Source organism: Mesoplodon bidens (assembly GCF_964165515.1).
Source record: "Mesoplodon bidens genome assembly, chromosome: 5".
In the NCBI taxonomy this organism is placed as follows: domain Eukaryota; kingdom Metazoa; phylum Chordata; class Mammalia; order Artiodactyla; family Ziphiidae; genus Mesoplodon; species Mesoplodon bidens.
In genome coordinates, this window is record NC_138161.1 from 118,029,027 (window position 1) to 118,054,781 (window position 25,755).

The 25,755-nt window shown below is 37.6% G+C and overlaps 1 protein-coding gene across 2 annotated transcripts in view; it reads right to left on the reverse strand.

Annotated features, from left to right (window-relative positions):
- The window catches only part of SATB1 (SATB homeobox 1), a 98,449-nt gene that overhangs the window by 23,523 nt on the left and 49,171 nt on the right, over window positions 1-25,755 (reverse strand). For both annotated transcript variants that reach the window (XM_081234417.1, XM_081234416.1), the window contains exons 7-9: window positions 23,625-24,079; window positions 15,581-15,793; window positions 7,375-7,530 (exon numbers count right to left, since the gene is read on the reverse strand). In XM_081234417.1, coding sequence (XP_081090543.1) covers window positions 7,375-7,530; window positions 15,581-15,793; window positions 23,625-24,079 — 824 coding nt within the window. The remainder of the gene's footprint in view (window positions 1-7,374; window positions 7,531-15,580; window positions 15,794-23,624; window positions 24,080-25,755) is intronic.

The window sequence follows — 25,755 nt, forward strand, 5'->3', positions numbered from 1 at the left end:
GGAGCTTATATTTTTACAAGGTATTTAATGATAAATTATAAAGTGGCTATATTACTATTAATCTCTAAAATACATATATATTATATATATATAATATACATATTTTATATTTATATATGATATATAAATATAAACATATTTATTTATTTATATTTATATGTATTTATATTTATATATATAAATATGTTTATAAATATAAATATATATAAAAACATTTTCAATATGTATATTTTATATATATAAATGGGTGGTCTATGATTTAGTTGTGTCATTTTGTCACGCAAAAGAACTGCATGTGCAAAAGCATAACAGCTATAGTTATAAAAATGAATAATCTCAAAGGTTACTTTTTAAGGTGCAGGTCTTGCAAGGCCAAAAAATTCTACATCAGACTTCTATTACCAACATAAGTTCTACCATCCCTCTTTTAGTATCTTTTACTGATATGAAAGTTTAACAGTGCAGTTTCTTCCAGAGCTATTTTTCTATTGTCATTTTGCATAAATGCATTTTTAGAGCTCATTCATTTCACGGGGCTTTTATTTTCATTCCTCATATGAGGGAAAAAGAAGATAAAGCTAAAATAAAACCTACCTTTACTACCCAAACCATAAAAGACAACTGTTGAGACTTCTGAGAAACACTTTGTCTTTTCACTTGGTAGTTTGTGAAAGAACGAAATCAGTGTTATAATTATGTGTGAAGTTTAACTGAATGACATTCCGTTTTGAAATTCATTCCTATTTAAGAGTTAAAACCCCATGGGTTTGGTCTCTTCCCTACTCCCATTTTGTAGATACTGGATCCTATCCTGAAGAAATTTAACTCTTCAATTGTCGAAGATGATTCTAGAAGGGCTTCCGAAAAGAGGAACTTTCGTAGGATATTGTGAGTCCACACTTTTCAACTTATACTACATTTTAGGACAAAAGGTGGCCTTAGATTAAAGCAGATTCTACGAATATGTACTTGCTATACTCATGCTTTAGAATGCATTAAACTGGCCTGCTTCAAAGTGGACCACTCCTGTGGTCACCTTCCCGGAACTTCCTCACATGATGATCCTCTTTAGAGAGTTGGCTCAATATTCACAAATTGCTTCTTTTCAAATCTTGACTAATATTTTCCTATGACATTTTTTGAAAGATGGAGAAACTGGGCTTAATGAGTTATGACTATACTTGTTACAGTGAACTTATTAAATGGGAGAATGAGGAAGATGAATTTCTATCACTCTAGTTATCAAATTTTAAATTTTAGAGGAAAAGAAATTTTTTAAAAATTTGAAGGTGGCAATAAGATAACCAAGAAGTTTCGGTTCGACTTGCCGCAATAGACAATATCAAGTGCCTGGGGGAAAAACACCCCTTTACGTGATTTTTTTTTAGCCAAAACTATGATTGGCAAGTACGTGTTCTATTTAATAATTCTGAACCTCCTTGATCAAACCCTAGATTAATTAAAACATATGCTTGTTTTTATAACACAGAAATGTGGAAAGGGCTCGTATTCAGATTCACAAATTTAGTTCTTAAAACATTGTATAACATACAATCATGTACCTTTAAAGTGCTAGATTATGTCAATGTTTATGTATTTAAAGCCATTAATTTCAAAAGTCCTGTTGAGCAACCACTAGAGACATAAAGATAGGTCTACACTGCAGAAAACTAAATCCAATATGGATTCCCAATATTTAGACAGAAGGGATTTTTAGAGATGGCTCCCACAGAACACCTTAAATAGGAGATGGATGGGTCTCCACGTCCTTATCAAGAAGGCAGCACCGGGCCCTCCCCAAATGTAGGTAAACCTGAATACAGGCAGGTCCTGAGATGCTACACACTGGGCTGTCTTACTTCTCTTCTCCCTTCAAGCATTCCTTTGGCCTCTTCCTTCTTCCCAGAAGCTGATCCAGGGAAACCTAACCTGTATCTCCCCACGACCTCCTCCCGCCCAGTAAAAGAAAAATAAATAAATGAATAAAGTAAAATAAAATAAGGCACTAGATGGAAAATGTATGAAGAGGCAGTTCTCTTCTTAGATGCTGGCTGAAGGCAACTCTATTAGCCCAAGAGAAGGGGCTCTGAGGACACGATGTAAAGATCTTCCCACAGGCTGCTAGAAAAGCATGTGGCACCAGAAATAACCGGAACCGTGACTCGCAAATCTGTAGGGGCCTCCTGTGGATCTGAAACAGGAGGCTACACAGGTAAAATCGTGTTGCAGTGAAGTCTGTTATGTGAACATTCCAAAAAAAATGAATCAGCACAGGGCTTCAAAGTGTAGTTTCCGTGAAGTGTAATTTGATGCTAAGAAAATAAAAGATGCCTTTGCTGACATGCTAGAATACAGAATGCAGTCATGGTACTGTGATTTTTTTTTTTTCCTGGATTTTATCACTGTAGATTCCTATAACCAGCAATGAAAATGGCATTCTTAGCCCTATTTCTACCTCTAATGATTTGTGATATATCATGTCTTACTCGTATTTAAGGCATTCCAATCACCATCTAAGAATTACTAAATCTGAAGATGCTTTTTTCTTTTTTTTTACCTACAAGCCCAAAGAGCACTAAAGCTTTCTTCTTTCTCCTTCACTCTCCCCTCTCTCTCCCATCCTAGAGGTCTTGAATCTCAATGACAAAAGTGTCTGAAAAGTAGATGGAAGAAAGCAAAAGGCTTCGAATTATTTGGTCTCTTCTACTGGTCGTGCTATCTTCACAGAGGCCGAAATTCTTTTTTTAGTGCAAAAAACCCACACCTATCAAGCAGTCGAAGTTGTTGCAGCCAAAGAGTCCAGTAACTACAGGACTGGTAGGTAGAGACTGCAAAAGATTCTACTGAAAAGCATGTTCAGTCAAATAGAATTTCCATCATCTAGCTGCTTTACCTAAAAGAAATACCCTGTTCAATAAAGCACTAGAGCGAAATCATTTTCTAAGCGCAAGTGGGGATGCAACCGCTCTGGAAAAGCCCTTTATTCTGACTGCATTACTGTATCTGCAAGCTCCACCTCTGCAAACATGAAAATCAATGTAACAATTCGATGTACAAGGCAAGGCCTACGGCACTGCTAATGTCCCCTTGCTGGACATACACCTTAAGTCTCAGAGCTCTCAGGAGGTTTGCTGTGGAATAAAATTAGATTCCAACATCTGCCACCATTAAGGAAAAAATTCCATTTCCGTCTCCCATATGAAAACACTATAACCACTGAACAGTAACTGAACCTTGATACCGTAATGGTTATTACCCAAATCAACTATTTTTTTTTAAACAGTAAAATTAGTGAATTCTGCTCTCATAATTATTTGAATGCTATCAGACTAAATGTTTGATAAAATTCTAATATGATTCACTTGGAAAAACGGCTGCTTGTTTGAATACCCACAATATACAGTGTATTCATTTGTAGCTATTCACATTATGTTTAAAGCGTATCATCTTTTTAAAGTTTGCATTAGCTTGCTTTCCTACCCAAGCACAAAAAGTAGCCTACCTTCAGTTTGTAGTTGCATACTTTACACAGACATTTCTATTAACGTTAAAAACAATCTCATTTCTATCACTCATCGAAGAGAAAGTATAATACATGCGAAATGGTGGCATCTGAAAAGTTGGTTTCTTTTCCTGAAAATACTTTGTGCATTAGTCACTGCAGACCACAGCTACACGTCTGGTTCCACCACATTCTGGGGCTGTACTATCTTTTCAAAATAATTCTGCTGCCTGCCATTCAGGGGATTTACCTAAAGCTTTACCTTGTAAAATAAAAAGTATCTGAGATACATAAATAGATAATAAATAAGTCACTCTGTGTGCAGGTCTGAGTCTTTTGCTTAGCACATTGTAAAACATTATCTATTTGTGTTACAGTGCCGTAAATCTAAAAGCTCTTCTGCATGCATGACAGCATGGGACCTCCTCCCATGTTAAAAGAAATCTTGGGCTCAAAAAGGTTAAATCATTTCCCAATACCAGAACAGCAGTGACTCAGCCTGGACCATAGCGTCCTTTGAGTCCTCCATGTACCCTTTCCTACACCCCAACCCCAAACAGACATGAAAAAGCTTGGCTTCTGGGCTTCCCTGGTGGTGCAGTGGTTGAGAGTCCGCCTGCCAATGCAGGGGACATGGGTTCGTGCCCCGGTCCGGGAAGATCCCACATGCCGCGGAGCGGCTGGGCCCGTGAGCCATGGCCGCTGAGCCTGTGCGTCCGGAGCCTGTGCTCCGCAACGGGAGAGGCCACAACAGTGAGACGCCCGCGTACTGCAAAAAAAAAAAAAAAAAGCTTGGCTTCTAAGGGCCCTATGTTGGCAAGAACCCATATTCCATGAATATGTCAGTGAAGAAAGGAAAGCCCCTCCCATTCCACTATCAATTAGTCCAGCATCCCTAATTCCTCTTTCCTTTGGTCCTGAAGCCGCCTGGAACCCTGAGGAGACACTAAAATAGTGATGCAGAGATGCAGAATTTGGGTTTGGCTCTCCTACTTTTTAGTCAAGTAACCCTTGCATAAAATGAGGAAATCAATGTTACAGCCCACAGGGTTATTGAGAACTAAATGCAGATAATATATAATGCATGACAGGGTCTAGCACTAAAAAAAAGGTAATGAATGTTAGGCCAACATAGAGAATCAGGGCGAGATACAGAAGCAGATGGGGCTGGACTGGTTGAGATAAAATGGCTCCAGCACATTCCTCTGTACACGTGCTTCATTTGGGAGGACCTCTGCCCATGCTGACAAGCCTTGGCACCTATCTCCAAGGCATAAACAACTCTTGCGCAAGTTAAGAATTCTGACCATGGGAAAGGTACGTCGGATTTGAAGATTTTTTGGGGGGTTTTGGTTTGTTTTCTAGTTTTTCTCTTTCCTTCACAAAAAATCATGGCAGGTCAAAAGAACTTAAGTCAATGGACTACCTGCCCTTGTTAAGTCAGATCTCTTCTCTTAGGGATATATACAGTTTTTGGACCGTCTTATTTTTCAGTAATCATCAACTTTTAGATTTTCATAAAGAGGGCAGTACTAACATCTAAACTGAACAGCTAAGAGAAAGGTACAGAAACGTTTTTTAATGAAGTTCCAGTAAATTAGTAGTTAGGAAAAACTATGTGAGGGGATGAAAGTTAACAGTCTGCTGGACCCCAGTAGTCTACAATTGGCCCCTTGGAATCTCTTTCATCCAGTAATGAGGAGATGAGCTAGCGGCTTTGGGGGTTCTGGGGAACACACCGTCATGGCAGATACACAGTTGGCAACTGACATCTTTGAAAGTGACTCACGGGGAGCTTTGTAGGACAGGAGTCCAAAGAGCAAAGATGTTTAAAAAACCCCTAGAGCATCACTCACATGACATTATCAACCCATTGCTGCCACTGTCTGAATAGCTCCAAAATCAGAACTCAGCCCAGGAGGGGAGAATTGGGGATATCATTTAAAAGAAAGAAAGAATGAAGGTAGCAAAAACACTGCTAGCCAGAAGGAGCTATGCTCTCGTCAGAAAGGAGAGGGAGGGTGGTGGTGATTATATGACAGATGCCAACTTCCCCAAAAGTTTTAATATTCTATTTTTGTTTGTTGGTTTTAAGGCTGCCCCTTATCACAATAATGCATGTTTCGTTTCTCTGTTTATCGATTCTGGAGATTGGGGGAAAGTGTTTGGCCTTGTAAGAAGACAGTCTGTTATTCTTGATAATTTAATTGGAAAGGTCAGAAGAGATGCAGAATCAGAAAGAAAAGCAGGATAAACTATGTTGAAATATGAGATCCTCATCCTAATTAGACTAAATAGCCAAAAGAAGAAGGTGCAGGGTGGGTGGGTGAGGGGCGATGTGCGAACAGGACATTTCTCCTTAATGCCTAGTCTTGGCATGTAAATGAAGACATCTGAAGAAGCACACAGGTTTGAAGCGGCTCTGACATTCTATCATAATTAGAAACATTTCAAGAGCCCTGTAATTTCCAATCAAAATTACAGTAATTTCCGATATACAAGCCATGATTCATGACAGAATTTTACATTCCATGAGAGATTACGGTGGCCTGATGTATGACACGCCGAGTATGGCACTAACATAAACAATTCAGTTTAATGTTTAAACAGCACTTGATGTTTAGAATCTCACAATAAAAGAAACATATTATTGTAGAAATTATCACTTTGACAGTGATTGAAGGGTACGCAGGCATGTGGCCTATAAAGCTATAATTTTTACAGTCCACAGCTTGAGTTTAATCATTTTTATATAACATTTCCAAGATATCCCTTACGTATTTCCAGCCAGCCTATAACTTAAACAAGAACAACCTTTTCTCAAGCAAAATTCCTATCAAGGACCACTATTAATGTTGCTGGAGTGAAATTTCAGAAAAACCTAATAATGAAAGTACTGTATTGTAAATACATCATATTGTAAATAGTCTCAGGACTGCATAATTTTATCAGAGGCTGACAGCAGCCAGGCTGTTTTACAAAGGAGAGTTCATTAACGATAATGAAATATATTTGTCTAAAATTTCCTTGATTGCCTCTCAATCTCACTTTGATAGTGTTATCAGATCTTTCTGCAAAGGGGACAAGACTTACACTGGATAAGACCAGTATTCTTCTGGTCCTTTAAAAAGTATTCCTGGCCTTGAACAAGGGTTAGTAGATAACCGTGAGCTTGTTCATACAGATGACTCTACTTCTGATGAACATAAATTATCAATATATGACAAAAAGACTGCATTATCTTGTAGGGATTTGTCACTTTTCCCATTCAATTCGATTCATTTATAATTCAAAAGATTTAGACAATTTTTCTAATTGTAATTAAATTTGTGTGTCTCATATATATATATATATATATATATATATATATATATATATATAAACTAAAATCATTATTTTGCAAAGCTGTGTGTGTGTGTGTGCGTGTCAGTCTGTTTTAATAAGCACACCTAACAGCTGTAGATGCCTGAGTTGGAACAGAAAAAAACTACAATGCTCGTAGTATTTTAGGATGGAAATCAAGGTCACCTAAGTACTAATGAAATAATAATAATTCAGGTTATTTGTTCCATTACAATAGACCAGATGGAGAAACCTCCTATACATTACAGTACTCCTCTGGAAACAACTATTAACTGACTCAGGGATTTCCTGAGAAATCTGTGGTCTGGACAGTAGATGTTGGAGGAAACACAACCAAGTGTCTCTGTTCCCTGAATCTGAACACTCTGTTTCATCATGAGCTCTGTCAATAATCCTGGAAACCGTGACCTCTCAGGGATGCAAGTTCAACTTGCAAATAGACACCCCTTCGAATGAACTTTCACAGGCATCGCAGATAAACATTCTCCATGCCTAACAGAGGCTCTTACCTGGCTTTTGGTTGCTGCCACCTTTGCAAACAGAGCTTGGGAAACTTTAGCGCGCTTCATTTCCTGCTGAATCTCGTCGTAAATGGAAGCATTAATGTTCATGGTATTGTTCTCTGGTTTCCCATTCCTCTCAGTGGCAATGGTAGCGGTTTTCACCTACAAAACATTTTGAACATGCTTGTCATTTTCCACTGGCCAAACTGTTTTGAATTTTCTCAGGCTCGGCATCCAAACTGGACACTGTTGCTCCTTTTATGATCAAGGTGATCAACAATGTGGTCATTCAACATGAGTTCTTAGCTGGATATCAGATTGCTTAAGGAAGTCATATTGTCACAGGTGACTGCAGCTGTAATACGACAGCAACTGCCAGCTGACAACCAGGAATTATAATGCCATAAGGTAAGTTTTCTGGAAAACGGAATAGTTTCAAAGACTTGAAAACCCTAAACTAATTTTTTCCCAATTACCTTCCACTGCAATTCTCACAAAGGAAATTCACAATTAAAATCATAATGCACAGTGCTGTATCTTCGCTGGGTACCCAATGCCTAAGAGACAATTGCATCACTAATAGCTATTACATACTATGGCCTTTTTAATTTTAGACTCTTTTTTTTAATGCCTTTTCCTCTTATGTTTCATTTTAAAAATCTTCCATAACAAAGCCATTTGTAGAGCTGCACATTTAAATCTTCTATCCATCCATGAAACAGGTAGAGTGCCTTGCTTAATTATCACAAAGGCTGGTTGCATTTTACACATGCATGTCCAAGCTGTTCTGTATAATTATTTTCATCATTTCCTGGCACCGCTGTATATAACTCTTTCCTTTTGACTGGTGGAACCAGACAATAAGAAAATGTTTCGCAATATTTAATAGAACATGACTGCAAGTTACACAAAATATATAAACAGTGACTTAATAATATATTCAAAATGTATAATCTTGAGTGAGAAATTAATATCAATGCCTTTGGTAATAATGATAAGCAGGTAGCTGCAGAAAAATGCCACAAAATTTAGGGGGAAAATCAACCTCAAAATTTATTGATACCATGATTAATCTTCAAAACTTAAAAACAATCTTTAAAACTTTAAAATAAAAATTTGATCTTTATTGAGCATTTATAGGAACCAACCAGCCTGGGAAATTCACATATGAACCATGTAGCTGCTTTTTACTGGGAAACTGATGAAAACATAAATAAAAAGTTGTCCAGATGTAGGACCACATTTCTCCCGGCAAAGTGATTCATCAAGGACCACGTTTCTTAGGGTCCTTTACAGAATCCAGGTTTTCCTTCTCTAGAAACTTACGATCTTGGACCATTTCTCTCATCCACTAGGAACAATAGAAAATGAAGCTCATTTTAAGATAAACAAGTGATTTTGGGGCACTAAATGACATACCTTCCCAGTCATACAGTAAGTCTTCTAATGTTTATTTCACCCTGCCCCCAAATATCTGGTATCAAAAGAGGGGCAGAGGTTATCCTAAGCCATTTAATTCCCTGCACTTAGAGAGTAAAGCTGAGTCTCCTTTACAACGTGCTTTCTGACTCGTAACTTCTAGCTGGTGAGCAAAATAACTCACCTCTGGAGAATGCAGCTAGACTCTCCCACCTGGACACTACCCTTGGGAGCACGGAAAGGATAATGCAGGGAAATGGTTGGACCACAGGCCCCCAGTGAGGACACAGAAGATGAGGCAGGATGAGGGACCCACTGGCTGGCCTCACTGGCCTCTCCTAAAGCATAATCCGCAGACAGAAACGTCAAGAGCAGAGGCTGGATTTCCAGCCTTCCCCTGCCAGCTCTGCACTCCAGTAAGCAAGGGCACTAACTCACGGAGGCATCCTAAGGACTGGGGGCCACTAGGCTCAGACACAGGGCTTTGAAGCAGTAATCTGCTAAACACCACTTAAGGAGCCAGAAGAGTTAATGCATTACCATAAATTGCCTACAAAGTTGCTTTGCTGAGATTCGCAACTTTGCTCTGGGGTGGTCTTGCTTTGAGGCAGAAGGATAGATTTGATCACCACATGGGGTCCCTTTTAATACCTATTTTTTTCGCTGCTTAAATGAAAGAGAAAAGAAAAGCCATTTCAATCGCTTTGAACATTGAATGTTATGGAAATGGAGGCATGAAGTTCAGGGCATTGGAAGAAACAGTTCCTTGGTATCATCTGCTTAGCAACAGTTAAGAGGGCAGGCTTTGGAAACTTGGTGTCTCAGTGTGTTTTGAAAATCATTTTCATTCTTTTGTAAAAATGATGTTTAAGAATTTATCTTCGAGGTGGGTTATAATCATTTGTTTCAACCCTGTGATTTTGTTTCTAAAAATGTCTTTGGTTTAATTTTTCTTTTTTTAATAAAGCAATTACAACTTGAACCAAAAAGCAAACATTTTAAATCATAAAAATAAAATCTAGTAGCCAACACAATCAAAAGTTGAAAAGTACTTTTTTTTTTTTTTAAAAAAAAGTACTTTTTAAAAGTTCTTTGTAAAAGTTCTTTTAAAAAAAAAGAAGTGAGAGGGCTTCCCTGGTGGTGCAGTGGTTGAGAGTCCGCCTGCCGATGCAGAGGACATGGGTTTGTGCCCCGGTCCGGGAAGATCCCACATGCCGCGCGGAGCGGCTGGGCCCGTGAACCATGGCCGCTGAGCCTGCGCGTCCGGAGCCTGTGCTCCGCAATGGGAGAGGCCACAACAGTGAGAGGCCCGCGTACCTCAAAAAAAAAAAAAAAAAAAAAAGTGAGAGCAACAAGTTTTAAAAATATTAAGAAACTGTATTACTCATTTAAAAAATATTTAGAAAAGCTCTGCCTTATCATCTTGTTGGCTCAGATATGTATCTTATTAGAGATAAGCTATTAGAATTCTGGAACCACATTTTTCTCTAAACACAAGGTATTGCTTAAGGGGAACTGACTTGGACAGCTTTTCAAAAATATGAAAGCTGAAATTTTTCCCCAGGTAAAAATGGAAACAAAAATCTTTTATACCTCACTCTACTAAGTACTATTTTAGCTTAGCTCAAAAAAAATCTTCTTTAATCCTGGTTTAGCTTTTAATATTATATCACACATTAAAATTCATAAAGTAGTTCATTGCAGGCAAAACAAACTACTCTTCAGCTCTTCTCTGCAAATAGCACAGGAGGTAAAATAAATGCAGTTGCTTTCTGAATAGCATTTATCAAGGTAGCGTGTACCACTCCATCATTATGGTGGCGCCAGGGAAGTAGTTAAGAATTGGAGCTTCTGCTATTTACCCTCCCACATGGGGAGAGGTTGTAGCACTAGGGTGTGCTTTCTATTTCACTACAATTGTTCAGTAGAACACAGATTTTCCATGAGAATTTTTTGCTCTTTTACCGCTGAATTCATCAACCCATACTACAAAATGAACTATATATACTACATACGTACTGTATATGTACTACATACAGGCTACACAAAATGGACTCTACTGTGGTCCTGATTGGCATGTGTGCTCTTCCTTGATGCAAGTGGAATTGCCTGCAAGCTCATACTGCACACATATGTGAGGGCATGCCCATATGCAATTAAAGTTTGATGTAGTTTTAATAATAATTATGACAATAAGAGAGACTCACATTTACCAGTTGTTTATTATGAGCTGGGCCTTGTGTTAACATACATTAACCTGCAAAATAGCCCTGAGTAGGTAATGTCACATTACTGCCCCATTTTTAAATTGAGAAGCTAACAGAGAGGTTAAGTAATTTGTCCATGGGGCAAGGCTGAGAACTGAACTTAAGTCTAACACCAATGCTTATCTTAGAAATCACTGCAATACACTGAGGGTATGATGTTATATAGGACTTCTTTATTTGGGGAAATTCTTATTATTTTTTAAGACGTGCTGTACCTGCTTTTTGGTGGCCCTTTGCTAAATCTAGCTCATGAATGTCTAATTTTTAGTAGGGAATGGTTTTATCATTAGTTTAAAAAATCCGTGCTATTTTGAGGAATTCCTATTGGTGATAGAAAACAGTCCCCATTTTCATATTTTTATATATTAACACTGTTTGAGTATCATGGTTCTATTTTTTTACACTTTTCTTCCTTTTGTAGAAACAATATTAGTTATTTTCCAGATCTGGACTTTCAAAAGTCCTCTAGCTTTTAAAAGATGACCATTAATGAGAAGCGTTTTCCAAGCACATATGTGATCTTAAAATAAAGCTGGTCAAGGGATTCATAACAAATAAAACTTTTATCAAGTGTGAAGTTCCTGCCCATAACTGAACCTATGTTTCATTATACTATAGAAGAATGTGTTGTAAAGATACATAAGTGTGCAGCTACCAGATTAATTATATATCGCTTCTATTGATATAAACTTTGTACATTTTCTAAAACATTGTTATAAAATGTCCCATCTTCAGAAGAAACCAAAGAATGCCATAAAGAGATGTTAAAAAAAGAAAAAAATATTATATAATTCATGTAAAAGTTATAACTTGATAATTATAGGCTTTCAAATGGTCCTTATGAAGACAGAAATTGCTAATTTAACTCCAAAAGTCACACATCTTAAAACACACAAATAAATCCATAATAAGTGCACACCTAAACAGAAACCATCAACTTAAAATGGCTATGTTTAGTGCAATAGACAACTTCCAGAAAATAATAATTAATTACTATTAATAAGATTCATCTTGTAAACTCATCTGGAAAATTTGCTAAGCGATAGTCAGAAAAGAAATCTTTAAGGCCTTGGAGCTCTGGAGGGCTTGGTTTCTCCCAGATACTCCTACTACCAAAGTTTGGAAAGGGCTTGTTTCTCTACAATCTCAGAAATGCCCAACTGTCTAAAGTCTTCCAAAGTGGACCATCTGTCAAATATTCAATGTATTCTATCAGAAGAATATTTCACATGTGTTCCTCTTTCTAACCTAACAAGAAAACTTCTCATCCTCTCTGACAAACAGAAAGAGTCCTTGAGTTTCATTTTCTCCTTTCTAAAATGTCTGTCTTCTGAGGACGTGGCCTGAGGTAGGGGAAAGAGCATCAGACTGAGTAGGGGATTTGAAAACTAAGTATTTGACTTTTCTCATTTTTCTCGTACCAAAAGGTTGGTATAATGATTCCATGAATTCATGCATGTGAAGGTGCTGAGAAAACTGAATCATTGTCAAGTGCAAGGTATTCATATTTCTTGAATTAGAGCATGTACATTGTGAAAATATGCTTTCAACAAACAGGTCTGGCCTGGAGCCTACTGACCCAGCCAGAAGACAAAGCTCCTGGTGTGGCTACCCCTACCGAAGCCTGAGGGACAGGAGTGCACAGGAGCCATCTCGCCAAGGCAGAGCCAGCCAAGAGCTTCCTGAGGCTGGTCTAGGTTTTCCCTGGTGAGGTTCTCCTAAAAATAACACCCGGGGCCTGAAGGAAGCCCCTTCTTGAAGATGATTTATAACCTGAGTTCCTCAGTGGTTTAGGTCCTTGGTCTGGAAGGACCCAGGGACATCCCAATCATCTTCCATACGACCTAAACTCTTCAGAGAAGCTAGAAGATAATCCAGTCTCTCAGGCCTAAAGGTGTCCTGGGTCTTCAGTGAGCCACAAGGGACCTCTGCCTTCAACAAGCATTAGAAAGAAATCCTGTTCTGGTCCAACCCAAGCCAAAGACTAATCTCAAAACAGATTTCAAATATCTTCATTTGGAAGGGGCGGGGACGGGGGGGGGAATGAAACGCACAGTGATTTCACACAGATTCCTCTCTGGAAAAATATAAAATTTTTTTTTCCTGCAGTCCTTTTCTATACCTGTGGTCTCCTCCTTTATTCCTCTTCCATTTTAGTCATTTGTAAATAAGCACATGAAAACCTTATGTGTGGTATATTGGTTCCAGGTTAAGCACTGGATTTCAACTGCTGCAAAACAGTACTAACTCAACTGCTCTATAACCTGTTTTTCCAAATCCTAAGTGCTCATTTTACATTGATAATACATTTAGTACATTAAAAGTTCCCTAAAATTTAATTCACTGAATCACTGTCAAAGGGTAAAAGGTGAACAAACCGGTTGTGAGCTGTTATGATAAAATTAAGGAATGCAAAGGGATTCTCTATGAAGCAGTGAAATAAAATTATTCACACATATCAGATAATCATTTCAGAATGTGGTTAGATGGCCAATAATATTGTGTTAATAGAAACTTTTTTTCTATGAAAGAGCTTCACTAAGAATCTACAGTATCTAAGCACATTCATCATTGGCTAAATATCCCAGCTAAAGGCTTGGTCTCAACCCCCTCTTGAGAACAAACACATACAGCTGAGGGTGGCTCAACCAGTTTATCAGTAATTCAGGCCAAAATAAATTATATTTTCTATCCCAACTTATCAGCAGGTATAGTCTTTAGACATACATATAGGAAAGCAACCCAGAGTATCTTAATAGTATACAAAAATAAATATCACAATTAAGAATTAACGTAATTTTGGCTAAAAAAACAAAAAACAAAAAACTTGATGAGTAAGGAAAGCAGAATCATATCTGGAAAACAAATAAAAGCATTAAAGTCCTAGAAAAATTAGAAAACAAAAGCTATATTAAGGAACTACTAAGTCAAATATTTGGATAGATTAAAACAAAAAAAAGAAGAAGAAGCTCAACGCTTAAATTCACACTGGTCTTAAGTAAGCCCTTCTTTGGTTAGTATTGCAAGATTAAGTGATAAGTAAAATAACTCTGCCCAGAGGCCTTCCAATGATGACTGCAACAGCAAAATTAACTAATGATGGTACATATGATAACTCTAAACACCACAAACTCAGTGTTCAATCAAGTCCAAGCATTTTTTGTTCAATCACTCTTACAAAAGTCATATATGTATATAAACAGTTCCTCATTCTTTTTGGTAAGAAATATTGTATTGAAGGCTTAACAGATCAAATTCAGTAAGTGTGTGTGTCGGCAAATGGATATGTATGCATGTATTTGGGTGCCATTCTTCTCTGCTAGAGAAAAATGTCTTTCTTAAAATTACAGCAATGCCTTCCTTATTGTCTGCTCCTATAGACATCAAGACTTAATTGATTTTCATTGAATAAAACGGAGAAAATGGACCTTTGGGATGTTTCTAAACAATAATCATTTCAGAACATTACAATATGCAGTTTAAGACCCTCCACAAGTGGCTGTATATTATGTCTATTTCTTATTTATGGAGTATCTATGGCAGTTTCATTTTTAGTGTTGAGTGAGTTTTATCTCTATACTTGGAAATGGATGACCATTTTTTACTATTGATGAAATTAACATTAAGAGATAATTTCATTATGACATTATGTTACATAAGCACTTTTAATTAGTATTCCATATTTACTTTCCATCGTTTTAGCTGACCTCATTGTTGAGTTGCACAGGCCACAAATTAAATGTGTAAGAAATATATTTGCTTGTTGATCTTACATCTAATCCCCTCTCAAATTTGTATCTAATAGTTGTACTGAAAGTTAACTTCTCAATTCTTATAATAGTTACGAGGCTACCTTTTAAACTTGATTAAAAAAAATACTGATGCGCATACACAAAATTACCTGGCAGGTGACTTTTGTCCTTTCTAAAAAGTGCAAAAATTTGGAAAATAGAAAATGTGCCCATTTCTGGGAATATGGATGGGATGGAATTCCTTATCAGCCCCATTTAAAGCTGCCTTCAAGGATTGTATTAAACTTAATTATGAAAGATTACAAACGAGATGATGTGTAATTGGTACCAGCTGCAGTTGGTATTGGAAAGCATAAATACAAATGGAATTATTTATTTTTATTTATTTACTATTCAAATGGTGGTTCTAAAACGCGCAGGGATAAAATGGACTTCATTACTTTTTTCTTCCTATTGAGTTTAAAATACCTTTTTACTTAATAGTAGTAGAGCCAAATATCCCATTTAAAGATGACTTTTCACCCCTAAAGAATCCCCCAAAAGAAGCAACACAAAGCAATTTTTTCCATCTAATTAGTAGCTGCTTGTTTTTATATCAGAATCAGTGAGCTGGGACCAAATTCTCCTCAAGCAGGTCTATGAATTACTATTTAAAAAAAAAAAAAAGCCCTATCCATCTACCTTTCTCATGCTTGTTGAGATTCTTCTTTAGACTTTTTTTTTAAAAAAACAAAAACAAAAAGCAGAAAGGTGAGGAGGAAAAAGAGACTTCACCTGGGGAGGGCGGCTGGGCGGTGTGCTTATCAGGGGGGCAGGACCCATCGCTGAGGCTGCATTCAAGCTCCTTTCCCTTTCATCCTGGTAAATTCGATCTCTCTCAGCTTCCGGTAACTGCAAGAAATTCTGCATAGCCCGAAGGTTTACCAGCAAAGACTGGGATGCAGTCTTGGGGTCCTCTTCCTTTCGTAGGATTTCTGAAAGCAAGCCCTGCAGGGAATGAAAGGCACAGGGTGAGCTTGCCCCCATGCTCTGCCCAGCCCGCGGTGATCCTTTCCTTTTCTTCTCCGCTCTGTTCAGAAAATGAACAGTCAGAAGCATTAATTCCACATAGGAATATATTAGTTACAATTGAAGTGGTAGAGAAGAGAGCCTCAATTGTATTCCTAATTTTATTAAGCGTCTGCTTTACATATAACATAAACTGCAACTGCCTAATTGGTCTCCTTCTTTTGAGTAGCTTAACTTGCCATGAAATCTTTCACAGAGAGGATTGAGGCAAGTTAAGAATAAATGAAATGCTCATAATACGACAGCACTGAACTGTATAGTTCTCAAGCTGCCAAGACAAAGGCAGTGGAATGCCAACAGCCCAATATGTAAAGATACAAAGCCATTTCGAGAGAAGTAGGATTTACAAAGAAAATACTCGAAAATGAATTGTAACATACTAGGAAAAAGAATATCACTAAAGCATCACCTAAGATTTATGCTATGTTTTTGCAGGCAATATTTTACATTATTCCTTGGTTTTCAAATTATTGGAGTCAATGACAAGTGATTCTATTTACCGCTTAAGGAAACTATACTGCTTGCTATACAATATACCTCTGAGTAACAGGTTGAAAATATGAACTTCAGAAACCATCCTTTAAATTTGAAATACATAACCCCTTTTCCACACTGCAAAAATCCATCGTAGCATGCCAAGAAAAAGAATATTATCAAATTCTGTAATAATCAAATTTCTTGAGGAATAAACATTTTTAATAGTGCTAGAAGAAATTCACAAACCATTAGTAAACTTCTTTATGGTATTCCTCCCCAAATAACAGAGAATTGTTATCTACTTCTTTAATTTTTGGAAGAATGCATTTTAAAAATGGGTGTTTCTCCACAATTTTGTTTAAGGGCTTATATGAAATACAAGGATTAGAAACATTTTCTGCCCATTTGATAAGGACTGAGCAGGCCTTACCTCTTCAACCTTCTCCATGAAAAAATGCCTGGAATGACAAGACATGTTTGCTTTCTACATTTCAGTTTATCACAATATGGCTCAGAATAAAATGTTGTGGAGATCTGTATATCATTTGCAAATTTCACTTTCTAATAACCCTGCAGAAATGGCAACAGGGTACATTTGGGAAAGGGAGGTAAAGTGTCATGCCAAAACAACCAAGCCCCAACGTTATAACAGTGGGGTTTTTTCATGGTTTCCTAGAAGTGCAAACCTGGCTTTGTTCCCAATTCCTCAAGGAAAATGTAGCATATTGCCCCAAGATAACAGTTGGGTACAGACAATATAAAAGCAGTGTCCACTTCAAAAATGACCTATATAGGCTGCTATTAAAAAAGATCCTCCAATAGGCTTGGGGGCTTAAGAGTACATTCTAGTTTCTCATTTGGTCTATGCAAGGGAAGCCAGTTTCACCCTAAGAAATGTGACTGAAAAATGAAGGGTACTTGTCCTTTCATTTGTAATACTGACAAGTAATGTTGCAACTGTGTTTATACATGAGCAAAACATCCAGTCAATTTAACTAAAATTCAGTCAAACAGGCAGTCAATCACCCAGCTATTTAATTTGCACAAGGCCAACTAATTAGATTGACTGCGTTTTTGATGTGTCATGTTGAAACCAAGAAATACAGGTCTCAGAAACAATGTTTGAAATTAGGTGTAAAAAAAATAGCCCTTGCTCTAAACTCTTCCCCATCAAATGGGGTAACAAATTTTTAAAGATATTAAAAGATGTATTTCACAAAGCAATATATCTTAACTACAGAAAGAGATAGAAACATACAGTACACATAAATACATTATAAATTCCTTGAGTAAAATAGTCTAATATTCTTGTCATCCCAGCACAATGCCTGCCACGTAAGTGTTTGATAAATATTTACTAAATGGATTATGTGTATTCAGACCATAGGAGGAAAAAATTCCAAATAGGTGACAGGAACTTAACAACAAGATATGCTCCCCATGGGAAAATTTTAATGGTAATTAATAATGTACTCAAGGTGAGCCTTCAGTGAAAAGTTATGTGGCACTTTGTAAGACATTTATCTACACTAATTGTTCAGTAATTAAAAAAAAAATTTTTGCAGCAACATGGATGGACCTAGAGATTATCTTACTGAGTGAAATAAGTCTGACAGAGAAAGACAAGTATCATGTATCACTTACATGCGGAATCTAAAAAAATGATACAAATGAACTTATTTACAAAACAGAAATAGACACACAGACACAGAAAACAGACTTATGGTTACCAAAGAGGAAGGGGGTCAGGGATAAAACGGGAGTGTGGGATTAGCACATACACACTACTATCAACAGACATAAAATAGATAATCAACAAGGACCTACTGTATAGCCCAGGGAACTATACTCAGTATTTTGTAATAACCTATAAGGGAAAAGAATCTGAAAAAAAAAATATAAGAATATATAAACTGAATTACTGTGCTGTACACCTGAAGCTAACGTAACATTGTAAATCAACTATACTTCAATAAAAAAACCAAAACACTTTAGGTCAAAAGAGATCCTATAAACAGATGTTATTATATTTGGGAAATTTGAAATTAGACATTCAGAGATCTCAGATAACAAAATGTCATCTCTTTCCGTTAGAAATGTTTCCCGAGATAGCAGAGAACTACAGTGAGAAAGCCAACACAAGAAAAAATACATAATGATATCAAGTCTTGCTAACATGAGACTGAGTCATTCCTGTATGGCTTAAAGTAACAGATAGAAGGTCACTTGGGAGAGAATTTAGCAATTTCTCTACTCAAATTTTGACGTTAGCATGACGTCCCATTTGAGCATATGAAATGTTTTCGGGCAAAGCATTTTATTCCACTTAATTATTCTAACTAGAGCGAGTGCAGGTTTTCTGCCTGGGATGTGTTGAAGGTCTAGACTGATATTTCAAATCCTGGGACACTCACAGAGCTCGAAAGCAGACAGTGTAGACAGTCTCAGGTGTTTTACAAACCTTCGGGTTTTTGTGGGGTTTTTTGGTTTTTTTTTTTTTTTTTTTGGCCCAGGCTTTCAATGAGGGGAGTGCCCCCTGGTGGAAATGCTTGAAAATATTATTAGAAAATGTTTTGATTAGAATGTGTTAATTACTTTTTTAAAGAGAATGATGTCACTTGAGAAAATTCTGGATGCGAAATGACTGGCATTAGAATCCAGAGATGGGAATGCATGTTTTGGTCCTGTTTGGGTTGTTGTTAAGTAGCTACATTTATGGATTCAAGATGTATGTGGCCCTTGTTTCCCATTTCCCATGACTGAAAATCCAGTTAAGCCTTGCCAAGTTAGGTCAAGGTCATTTGTAGTAATCCCCCATGGTGGATAGTAAGAGAGATCTCTTACCAAAAACTTTTCTTCACGCTAAAAAATAACATGTCAAGGTCATCATGTACCATCCTTGCTATCACTGAAATACCAGGATTAAAATATTTACCAATATTATGCCCCATAGGTGCTCAATACATTTGCTGAATTAAACAAAATCATTAGTCATTTTTGTTTCCAAAAAGAACTTGCGATTTTGTATATTATGTAGTATGTTACCCGTACCTCATGGATATCAATTTTATGGGAAACGAGAAGCTGCTTTCATGGCACTTCACATCTTCAAATTGTTCAATATGTGCTCTATACATGAAAACGTAAAATTATTCTGCATCGCCATTCCACAGTGGTTGTGAGATTTCTAATGTTTTCAATTAAAGAGTGAACTTGCTGATGAATTCCTAAACCTTTTTTACATTCCAGAAAGAGTTTACAAGTAAAATTCATTAGTATTGGAAAAGAAAGAAAAACCTTCAATAAATATTATCAGTACTTCCAAAAGCTAATTATGAATTCTTTAAAACAGCAGATAAGCGAAAGAGACTGCCAATATGAACAAAAAGCCTGTCTGGCCTCCCGTTTGTCTCCTCTTTGAACATAATCACTGATTCAAACAGATTTTTATCAGCTTCGTGGAACTTCAAAGCCCTCAGAAGGAAAATATGATTTGATGAAACCTCCCTCTAAAAATAAAACATGTAGAAGATTCTTCAAGGCTACCTGCCTCTTGTTTGGTGAATTTTTAATCACACGTCCAGGTGAAAGTTTCAAACTCCACCTCCTACCTTGGACTCAGGACAAGCAAGTTATAAGCAGACACATTTATCTCTGTCGGTTGGGAGGCCAAACAAGAGCTGTCACGTTGGGGTAACAGCACCTTTTTACCTTTTATTCAATAGTGATATGGAGAGTGGACTTTTCTTAAATTACACTGTGAAGAATTATAGGAACACAGTAGCAATTTCTGTTATACTTAAGCAGGCAAATTTCTCTCCACCACATAATTTACAGAACTCAAATTCAATAAAACATTACATGATGGTCCATTACTGTTATCAGTTTTGAATAATCCATCTTCATTCTTTATTTTACTGGAAAATAAAGTGTGCCAAAGACAAGAGGAGGGGGGAGGAAAAAGGGGAAAAGCCACAGAATAGGATCAGAGTTAAACTATGGGATTTATTTTAAAAAGAGGGGGGGAGCACTAAAGAATATATTTTCTTCTATCACGACCTTTAAGTAGCAATAATACAGAGGAGTGAATTGAAAAGTATAAATCTAGAAGCTTCAGCAATTAATTTTAGCCATGGGTTTCCATTAAAAAGACATCAAGTAGGCATAACTGAATGAATGACAGATGCTAAAAGCTGGTACCTTCCGTAGCAATTAAAGAACATATGCCCATCAATTCAGAAGGGGGAAACATCCTTAAAACAAGGAATTATATAAATTTCATCACAAACTTTCAGAAAAGGTAGCCTTTGTTTTCATCTTTTTGTTTTCTTTTGTTTTCGACTTTTTTAAAAAAATAGTGATACCGGAATGTCTTAAAAGAGAGGGATATGTTTTAGTTCAGGAGACCCAATTCAGCTGATGAGAAAATTCTCCAATGAAGAGTTGAAAGATGAGACCCAGGATTTTAAAGTTATACAGAGCTGTCGATATTCTCAATTCACGACAGCATTATCTATTACATGAATGTTTTAACATACTGTTTATAGGATGCCAGTGTCTTTATCCGATCACATCAGAGAACTTTGCATTTGTATGTACATATTTTACATTAATTTTTTTAAAACCTGGAGCCCGAATTGCACTCTGTAATAAGTACACACAAATGTGTCTGTGCAGTTTAACTCTGCAGAGCTCCCGCTCTATACATATGCATTAGCATGTGTATCTTCATCCTCCACACTCACACCATACACTCTCACGATGCACCTGCTTTTATTGAAATGCATACAGTTTGAAATAAACATACGACATACACTCATATGAATGTATAATCATTAAAATAAATGCAGCTGTGTGTGTACGCGTGAGTGTGCGTGGCGTTTTGGTATGACCACCGAAAAGACATGCATGCTTGCATGTTCCAAAGCGAATTCCCCAAAAGTGAACTCTTAAATATACATAGAAAATGACTCACTGAAATCAGACAGCTTCAAACATGGCCCATCATCCACTTCGATGGAGGAGTCCCAATTACCTCTATACAGGTATAAAACCAAACCACCCCTCTGTCATCCGGGGCTCCAGACAATTCTTCGGTAATGACTCTTTCTCAACTGGCTATTATTAATAAAGAGGTGGATATCAAGCTGCACCCGGGTTTCATTCTCCTCTCTCCCTTGAAAACATTAAGTCACTGTTTTCAATGTTAACCACAGAGATAACCATCTTTTCGAAGAGACTGATAGGGTATAAAATAGAGAACTCTGTCTTTTTTCCAGTAACAAATCCTATTGATATCTGTGGAATCCGTCCACGTGAAAACCCAAGAAGAACAAATGGTCACTCTCCAGGGTGATGCCTGGGACATTACAGCCCCACAGAAGAAAAAACACACTGATGGGTGGTGACCTTACTCTTTTCACCTTCAGCTGGACTCTCTTTACTACATAAAACACACTTGCCTTGGTCCTTTAAGAAATAACAATTTGCTCAATTTCCAAAATGCTTTCCACTGAATCTGTGAGTCATTTGTGTCCATGTCAATGCTGTCTTTGTGGGCTTTCAATTCAGTTCAACAAGCAACTTTTATGCAGAGACCTGCCAGGTTTTTGCCCAGTACTGAGAACTACTGGTAGTTACTGCTATTTACAAAAATAAAGGATGCTGCCAGAAACAGGAGTAGCTAGAAGGCTGACTTGATTCTTTCATCCATTCATTTTTAAAATTTTTTAAAAATAATGACCCTCCAACTGAATAGGGGTGTCATATTAAATTTACCAGCTAATAATGAACACATTTTTAAGTTGTAAAGATATATTAATAAAACTAGGTAAAACCATACAATTTTAACCTGAGAAATAACTTTGCAACCACCCTTTTAAACACAGACAGATGATGTACAAAAAACAGTTAAAGAAACTGAAAACAAACACTGAGTTAAAGGCTTTGTAACGCCTCCTAAGTTTCAATCCAGTAAAGGCAAATCAAAAATAAGTCACAGCTGGGATTCTCCTAAGTATGGAAACTGCCAGCAAGGAATTAATACTAGATATTTTTGTACCCGGATTTTATTCTTTTTTTTTTTTTTTTTTTGCGGTACGCAGGCCTCTCACTGTTGTGGCCTCTCCAGTTGCGGAGCACAGGCTCCGGACGCGCAGGCTCAGCGGCCATGGCTCACGGGCCCAGCCGCTCCGCGGCATGTGGGATCCTCCTGGACCGGAACACGAATCCGTGTCCCCTGCATCGGCAGGCGGACTCTCAACCACTGCGCCACCAGGGAAGCCCCCGGATTTTATTCTTATAATCATGTAATAAACAAAATAACTTAAATACGAAAGGAAAGTATGAGTCAGGCCAAAAAAAAAATTGACAAAAGAAAGAACAGTGGTAAAACAAGAAAGTTAAAAGGACATAATGTTCTCATTCTAATCAAAGCTACATGCTCTTCTGGGATTTTTCTGGGGAGGGTGTGTGTGTGTGTAATAAACACCATGTATATATCATACTAGTTTCCCAAAAACGACATTTTTAAAAAGTCCTCTCATTCAGTGTTTAAGGGAATCAATTTCCTTAGGGCTTTTCAGAGGTCTTTATCTTAGGTCTTCTCCTGTAAATCACCCTTTCTGCATACCCTGCTAAATATCTTCCTTGCTGATAATATCTTCACAGGAATTTGCCCAGGAGGACAAAGGTGTGAACACAAGGTGTATATGCAAATCTCAGTGAGAAGTCTCAAGCTAAGGCCTCCAAGGCCAAGCCTACCCCAGGGCCTGTTTTGTAAATAGTTTTACGCATTTCTGTCTATGGTTGCTAGGGCCCTCAAAGACTAAAATACTTACTATCTGGCCTATTACCGAAAAGGTCTGCTAATCCCTGGTCTAGGAAAGGTGGACGATGGGCTAGAAGCCTGGAGCCCTACCAATGAAATGGCCTTGACCAAGTCCTGAAACCTTTCTCAATCTGCTACTAACAGTCTATAATTCCATGATATAAAAGCATAGGTAATATCAATTTGAAATATTTTCGATATTTATTCTTTCAAGGCCCCTGACTCAGGATCGATTTGTACGCAGCTTTCTCTTGTTACAAGAGGTTTACGATAAGCAGAGAAATGGTAAAATGTAGGCACCCCCAGGTACAGACAATATGACCACAGGGAGAGAAGGAAAAAAATGTTAGTACAAAGTCAGAGCATAAACATTAGTATAGATGGGATTAAAGAAGGAAGAGAAAAAGAGAGAGAGGAACCATTTACACATAAAACAAAACTGACCTGAGTTCTGTTAAAAGCCACACGTGCAAATACTGCCTGGGAGATTCCTGCCCGTTTCAGTTCATCACGTACCCACTGGTAGATTTCGGAAGACACCTCTGTGTTGGTGGAAACCTGTTGCTCCAAAGGCTTATTCATAGATCTACTAACAGGGGGAGGGTGGTTCAAGTACTGTTGGTTTAAGGACTGCTGGGCTAGAAGTCTGTTCACTGCATACTGCTGGTTCAGCAGCTGAGCCATCACCAGCTGCTGGTTGACCAACTGAGGACTGATGGGCGTTGACACGAGCCCAGGGTGCAGGTTGGGAAGAGGGGTCCGGACAGAGGGCTGGCTGCTGTGGGAGAGCTGCGCGGGGGATGGGGGCTGCTCCGCGGTGTTCCCTGGGACCGGCTGCTGGCCAAAGTTGACGTGGTTGGCACCTTGCTGGGATAGTTCAGAGAGACTATCCATTTCAACTGAAGTGGACAAGAAGGAAAATCACATTTAGTCAACAATGATCTGCATTGATAAGGATCTCTGATCATTCCCTAATATAGACAGAAGGCACAGGGCACACCCAAGGTCCAAGGAAACTAAGAACATCTCAAGATGGAATGCAACTGGCTATGTTTTTACTTTTGTCCTCTGCACTTTGAAAGGCACGTAACACTTTCTAGTTTTATAATGTGGTTTAGATGGAAGGCCAGAAATCAATTATTTTCAAATTCTATGTGACTAGTTTGGGGGTCAAACGATTATTCACTCTTACTTCTTATAAGGCAACATTTATTTTAAAATAGCTTCTAGGGAATTCCCTGGCAGTCCAGTGGTTAGGACTTGGCGTTTTCACTGCTGAGGACCTGGGTTCAATCCCTGGTCGGGGACCTAAGATCCCACAAGCCACGTGGTGCATGTGGCCCCCCAAAAACAAATAGCTTCTAGAAGAACACTATTTGCTTAACGGCAACTAGAAAGAGTGAGTGGAGCTAGGAAAAGATCATATGCAACTGTAGAAAAAAGAAATATGCAAGTATTTTCTCATAATATATACATTTACTGTTACTACTCTAGACAAAAAGTTTGCAAGAAAAAAAGAGTACACAAATGTTACTTATGTTCAATTTTAACCTAGCCGTTAATATAAAAAAGTAATCAATATAATAAATAATAAAAGTGGTCATAATGATCAGTAATGATAACTGAGTGCATGCTGAACACTGGGCTGGGTATCTTATACGTCCCATTTTGCTGAATTCTAACTATCATGTTAGATGACGGGTATAGCTGCAAATATTTCTTAGAATGAAGCAAAGGACTTAATGTATTGCAAGCCAGCATACCCAGTGTTGCTAAGACCCAAATGCTTCTTGAAGAAGCTGTGAGCATCACCAGATGCTATGACAATCTTTCAAGGAAGGGGTAGGGAGTCACTCTGATGCAATGGTGATACTGTCATCATCTTGCAATTTATTACCACCCACACAGGACGAACGTTTCTCCCTTGGCTAGATCCCTCACGTGGACTGGCTGAGAGTGAATAGTAAGTGACCAATACTATTGGTCAGTAGGATGGTCAGTAGGTGAGTCTTTCTAAATAGTACACCGTGGGAATTCCCTGGCGGTCCAGTGGTTAAGACTCCGCACTTTCACTGCTGTGGGGTCCGGGTTTGATCCCTGGTTGGGGAACTAAGATCCCACAAGCCGTGTGGTGCAGCCAATAAATAAATAAGTAGTACACCATGCTTCCCATGTGTGGATTCTGGGTTGATTTTAATCATCATTTCTCTTTTTATTAAATATTCAGGCTTTACATTTAGAGGAACTTATCATACTGCTATAGTCACTGATATATGCAAAATATAACTAAGCATTGGGGAAGAAACCTTCCATTTCTACCAGTGATATCAGCCCAAGTGGGCCATTCATAGGGAATAGTAATTCAAGCAATTATTCCAAAAAATGATGCATTGTCTTCATTACAGCTCTAAGCTATAAACGGCGAAGAATCTGTTTTGGTAGATGGATGGTTTTGCTTCAAATATTAAAAGCTAAAACAGGCTCAAAATTCAGGTTCTCTTGCCTCTTAAAATCTTCAGGAGAAGTTATTATTGTTTTACTAAATGAATGTAATGGAAGTAAACAGAAATAGACT